This window comes from Copadichromis virginalis, linkage group LG2 (assembly GCF_057382275.1).
Source record: "Copadichromis virginalis isolate Kocher_CV1m ecotype Utaka linkage group LG2, C_Virginalis_male_GT1.1, whole genome shotgun sequence".
NCBI classification, from domain to species: domain Eukaryota; kingdom Metazoa; phylum Chordata; class Actinopteri; order Cichliformes; family Cichlidae; genus Copadichromis; species Copadichromis virginalis.
This window is the reverse complement of record NC_140619.1, coordinates 31,614,160-31,620,655: the sequence shown is the minus strand read 5'-3', so window position 1 is coordinate 31,620,655 and position 6,496 is coordinate 31,614,160. Positions and strand designations below refer to the sequence as shown.

At 42.8% G+C, this 6,496-nt stretch overlaps 1 protein-coding gene across 1 annotated transcript in view; it reads left to right on the top strand.

Annotated features, from left to right (window-relative positions):
- The first annotated feature begins 208 nt into the window (after positions 1-208).
- trpc7b (transient receptor potential cation channel, subfamily C, member 7b) overlaps positions 209-6,496 on the top strand; it is a 67,477-nt gene continuing 61,189 nt past the window's right edge. Inside the window, exons 1-2 of the mRNA XM_085429780.1 lie at positions 209-826; positions 5,046-5,808. Coding sequence (XP_085285906.1) covers positions 339-826; positions 5,046-5,808 — 1,251 coding nt within the window. The 5' untranslated portion in view covers positions 209-338. The remainder of the gene's footprint in view (positions 827-5,045; positions 5,809-6,496) is intronic.

Sequence of the window (6,496 nt, the reverse complement as noted above, 5' to 3'; positions counted from 1 at the left end):
AAAAAGCAAAGTTACAGCTTATTTGTACTTGCTAATTAGCAAATGTAACCCTGAGGTGTAATCGTCTGTTTTGGCCGGTGTTATGTGTAAGTTAAGCTACTTTATGGTGTTGCCTCTTCTTCTTTTCCTCCCATTTTGTAAAGGGTTGGCTTTTCCCTGCGCGCGCACTCGCTGCCTTCTAATTAGCGCGCGCACTCAGAGGCAAAGGTGGAGGCTTGGCTCGTCGCCACGGCGCTGCTCAGAAGAAACTTGTGCGGTGGCAACTTTGACAAATACTGTTAAATGTCTGTCACATAGCTTAAATATTTTAAAGTATATGGTGGACGGGAACTCTCCCAATGTGTGACGAGGGCGAGGAAAGCGACAGCGGCGAGAGGGGGCACCTTTCCGAGTCTCCCTCCTCGCCTCTCTCTCTCAGACTTCCCCGAGGATCTCCCTCCTCTCCGCGGCCCCTAGACCTGTTCTCCTCCGCCTCTCCGCTGCTTGGGGACACCGACCCACCTTACCTCGCCTCTCCGGAGTGTCTTCACCCGTCTCCAGAGTACCAGGAAACCGGGGGTTCCACACACTTTACGCCGCCAAAGTTCCCCCAGCGCACCGGGGACACCGGCTCGCCGTTTCTCTCGCGGCCGGGTATACACATAGATGCGGTCTACGACCAGTACGATGACCCGTTTCCCAAGTGGAGGGGACGTGGAGCGGCCAACACTGAGCGCTTTCAGCACCGCGGACAGAGACTGCACCGGGCTCCGGAGCTCTCGGACTATGGGAACCACTACACTGTTGAGCACATAGACACCGAGTTCAACTCCGAAACCCGGCAAACGTGAGTCCTCCCCCTCACCTTATATAATTAAGCCAGAAAATTAATTCGCGTGCCCTGTGATCACTGGCCTTGTGCAGAGTCCGTGGACTTATTTCTAAACTATAACCACAAATCTTAATCCACCTGGAATGTCAACAAGTAGAGGTCAGTTTTGAAAAGCGTGGAGGCAGGCAGGATTGACACTAAACCAGGTGCACCTAGCTTGTGAGGCACAGACCGACACTGCATAGACAGCACATTAGCAGACTTTTCAAATAAATGCTTTGAGTAATGTTATTGGTGACATATCTGAACTTACTGTGCTTTTAACATCACATGCTAAGATGTGCTGTTATCTGAAATATTAGTTCACTGTAAGTCAGTAAGTGGAATTTCTAAAGCTGCCACTTTCTCTTCCATCTCAACCTCCATTAAGCTGTGAAGTCTTGTATGTGCAAAATGCATATGTGAGGAAGTGAAGCCCTTACTACCTCCTTGTGTTCAGAGATCGTTAAATAGGAAACAGGGGCAGATTAAGGCATGTGACACAGAGCTGGAGCAGGTTGCAGAGATGGATTTCCGCTATACAGTGTACAGAATTATGTTTAGCTGTTTCCTGTATAACTACATATGTATTGAATTGTTTCAAACAAAGGAACACAGTTTTGGTGTATGCAGCCCACTGCATCAATTTAGAAAATGTCCAGAGGAAAAAAGTGGGACATAAATGACAATACTTAATGGATATTAATGTTACACTGCCAGCTTAGCTATGACTATCAGATATTGAGAATAACAGGCCTCAGAGTTTGGACTTTGATCTTCCCTGGTCTGGCTTTTTGATACCAGTGTTCAGCTTAACAGGCCTAACATGGAAGAAGCTCTCTCTGATGGCTGACTAGGTGAAATGTTGGACACATGTGTGCTCAGGTTTTGTGTGAAAGAGCTGGTTAGAGAGGCTGGACATGTCTGTTTCTCATTACCATTAAATTATGTTGAGTAACTCGACTTTGATCTTAAAAAAAATGGCAATTTACTGTTTGAACTCTGTGTGTGGTTGACAAAAGCAGAGACAGAGAGCCAAGAGTGTAACTTTTCTCAGATGTGCATGTGTGTTTGTGTGTTTGTGTGTATGTGTGTGTTTGCCCACTGATAAAACACTAACTCATTAGTCATTTCTATAAAATTTGATTTCAAACCTGATTAATCTTTTCTTTCCTTCCTTCTTGCTAGTTCACCGGTAAACGACCTAACCTAATTGATTGCCTGCACAGATTATAAATGACTTAGTGCCTCAACCCTGGAAAGTTCAAGTGTGAAAAGAGGACACGTAAAAAACTGTTCATGCAGTTTACCTGGCTGAAAAGCTCATAGTGACAGTTATCTTATTGTATTTTCATTCTGTGTTAAGGCTTCATTGTACATTTCCAACACATTTTTTTGCTGCTTTGTGAGTAAAAAGCGTAAAAACGCCTTACGTTTGACTGTGAGTGGTTTAGCATATTTACTCCAGAAAGTAGCATTTACATTTGTTTTGTAGAGATATAGTCCAACCATGTATTTTATTTTTATTTTTATTTTTTTAATTTATGTTGTAGCTATTCATTGAGCTTGGCTTCCTGGCTTAGTTTTCCAATAATGCTTGTATAATATACATTTTTTAGCCACATATGATGTTTTTCTTTAAAAAAAACCTGGTCTGTCCACCTGTGCATCACCCAAACTACGACTGAGGTTGAACTTTTACAATTCAGTGAGCTAGACTCAAGCCAATTAAGTGTCTGAGATCTCAAAAGAACTGTAGTTTGAGACATTTTTTTGAACAAGCACCACTGCTGTGTTAGAGATACTTGCGGCAATGGTGCAAGATTGCTTTTTTCTCTTTTTCTGTCAGTTTTGTTGCTAGTACAAGAGGGAGCTGTGTGATTGGACAGCCGCTCTCAGTGATCTGCAGGAGGCTCATACTGGGATCCACCAGCAAATTGGGCAGACTCAGTAATAGCTGCAGTTTCAGGATTTAAAAAAAACAGTACTTACATTACTATAGTGAATAGTCTGATCACATTAAATGAAAATAAAATAGGTGCCATCACCACTGAATCTAAGCTTCATGATTTTGAAGCCATGTCCACTTTACAAAATGCAGAGTGTATACTTAGTATGAAACTGAGGTGGGTAGATTTAATAAAATAGTTTGAAACAACATTAAAGTACTCCAGTATAAAGTAAGTCATAGATTGATAACCAAAGCTCTTGGATAAATATTGTACTCTCCAAGAGGACAATTGTAGTCAGATGTTGGTTGTTTTAAAAAGCAGTTTTTCTTCCCTTCTTCTTCTTTTGTTAAATGCAATAAGTCTTTTTTGTCTTTCTTTAGAATTACCACTCTATGACATAGGAATTTAGTCTCAGACCCTAGATATATAAGCCAAAACACATATGTACACATGCCATGCTTTGATAATTTCTCTTCTTGTTCTGTACCTACATGTAGACATGGCTTCTCTCTGCCTGTTTATCTCAATTGTGTCTGGCTCTTCTTGTCTGCGTGACTCTCGTTCCACATTAAAATGATGACGGTAAATTTTATTTCAGAGCCGAATCACAAACAGCCAAAGATGGATGGAGAGGGAGCTAGAAAGGGACAGATAATGGCGATTCATTACCTGACTATAAGGTTATCTAAATGGGCTGGCAGCCAGCCTCTTTCTTCATTTATGAGAAATCCTCCCAATGTTTACAAATATCTCTGTAAGAATATCCCCCTCTGTATGTGTGTGTGTGTGTAAAGGTGGAGAAGACATTAGACACAACTTAGAGCGTAAAGGACTGACTCAACAAAACACACAATGACCAATAGGAAAAGATGCTTTTGTGCAGGAGTTAATAGATAGTACTTTCTTTAGAGCCACTGTATAGTGTCACCTTACATTACATTCTATTGTTAATTTAGGTTTTGTTCATATTCTGGTGCCCTAATGTGTAATTGTTCATGTTTCTGTATGGGGGGTGGGGGTTGCTTACTCCCACTGATTGGCAGTCAAGGACATGCACAACTGATTGTGTCACATTTGACTCTCTCTCTCTCCCCCTCCCTCCCTCCCAAACCCATACACACACTCACATGTACACACAAGATTTGTCCTGGTGAGCTCTCTTCATCTTCTCAGTTCCACATCCTTTGACACCCCTGGGGAATATTTCTACCTTGAACAAGTTTCCATTTTCACCATTTCCTTCAATTCAATGTCCTGCATTCTGTCCATGCACACGCACGCACGCACGCACGCACGCACGCACACAATTACAAATAACTCAAATTCAAAATAACCTCACATGGTATTTTTATTACTTTTTTTCATTTTGCTGGCAGGTCTAATATGAATCTGGACCCCTAGTCATTTATAAGGTCACTGTATCATTTACAGCCATTTAACTCATAATAGCAGCATTATATTGAAAATCCTTTAACAGTCTTGTACATGGATAATACTACCCAATTATGGCTTTAAAAACGGTACCTCACCTCTGCTATCTCTCTCTCTCTCTGGGGAGTTTCAAGGTTTTTTCATTATCTGGGTTTCACCGACTGTCCAATCATACAGCAGACACAGATGCTACGGCGAATTTAATTGCAGTGGGTGGAGTACAATAGTGCTGATTTGGACAATTTGTAACAAAGTAGTTGGAGCACAATAGTCCTGATGAAAACTGTTTTGCACTAATGGACATGATTAAAAGCAGTTCTCTTCAATCTACTGGCACTGTGTTACTTCGGATGGTTGGACAAAGGTAGAAACAGACACTGTAAAGAGCAGGATGTGCATTTTTAAATCCATATCCATGCAAATTTCCAAGTGACTAACTCTTATTCACCAGTGTTCAAATGGTCACTTTGGATGACACAGTATAAGTTTGTCATTCTAAAGCTAGTTAAGCTGACAGCTTCATCTCTGCTTTGGCAATCACAGCTGTTGACCTGCCCAACAAAGAGATTTGACAACTGTCCATGGAGGACTTGGTATGATACATCATAGGCAAACAGATTTTAGCAGTCTTTCTGCTTGCCTTCAACATTTGCTTTCTTCCTCTCTAATTTTCAGTCACTTACTCTTCATCACTTTGTTGCTTCTTTCTCTGAGTCTTGAATTCCTTTGTTGTGTTCTACCTCCATTGCCATCTCAATAATCATTGTGGTTTTTAATGATGTAGTGTGTTTAACTGTCTTTACTGTCTCCAGGGTGGAAGCCATGCATCGCCGCCACACAACGTTGAGGGAGAAGGGGCGTCGCCAGGCAGTGCGGGGCCCAGCCTATATGTTCAATGAGCGTGGCTCGGCCCTCACTGCAGAGGAGGAGCGTTTTCTGGATGCTGCTGAATACGGAAACATTCCTGTGGTCCGCAAGATGCTGGAAGAGTCCAAAACCCTTAACTTTAATTGTGTGGACTACATGGGCCAGAATGCTTTGCAGCTCGCAGTGGGTAACGAGCACCTAGAAGTTACTGAGCTGCTGCTAAAGAAAGATGGTTTGGCTAGGATTGGTGATGGCCTCCTTTTGGCCATCTCAAAAGGTTATGTTAGAATCGTTGAAGCCATTCTCGCCCATCCTGCTTTTGGTGGAGGTCTGCGGCTGGCTTTGAGCACTTTGGAGCAAGAGATGCGTGATGATGACTTTTACGCCTACGACGAAGACGGAACGCGCTTCTCGCATGACATCACACCCATCGTCCTGGCTGCTCACTGCCAGGAATACGAAATTGTCCACATCCTGCTGACGAAGGGGGCTCGCATTGAAAGGCCCCATGACTATTTCTGTAAATGTTCAGAATGTGTGGAGAAACAGAAGAAAGACTCCTTCAGCCACTCACGCTCCAGGATGAATGCATATAAGGCCCTGGCCAGTGCAGCTTACCTGTCGCTCAGCAGTGAAGACCCTGTGCTCACCGCCCTCGAGCTCAGCAATGAACTGGCAAGACTGGCCAACATTGAGACAGAATTTAAGGTGAGGTGTCCTATTGGCTTTTCTTCATTCTTCTCTTTCTTCATACTTTACTAGTTTAAAAATAAAGATTTGTTTTGTAGAGATACAGATGTCATACTACAAATGTACACTAGTGTCTATAAGTTCAACCGCCAGCTATGAACCTTATTCTACCCGCTGCTTAAATTTGAAAAATGCTAAAAAGCATGTAAGTGGGTGGCAGGAAAGGGCTGAGGAGGATGAACAGATGTGTGAGCCAGGATTTGTTCAGTGATCCTCAGGCCAGAGAAGAAAAGTGACACAGAATCACAAGGGATCTCAAAGGGCTCTTTTGAAATGAGCGACTGCTCCCCTCCAGAATCCAAAAACTGACATTAGTGCAGTGGAGCACCATGGTGATTCCATGCCATATCAGTTTGAGCAGTTGGCACTAGCCCCAGTAATATTCCTCTCTCACTCTGTCTTTCTCTTGGTATCAAGGGATTGTCCTGCCATCTGCAGCTGTCAAGCCATATAAGGAATTAAAGGGAAAGAATGTAATCCAGTGTTTCTCCTAAAGTGCAACTACAAAAGCAAGAGTCAGACGCACTGCACCAAAACTCTAAAACTAAAGTAGATGGTGGTGTAAACCTTAACTGCTTTGTGGGGCCAAGGGAGAGTGGCCACCATCTAGTCATGAAACTGGGTTTTGCAAGCTTTAGCATACTTT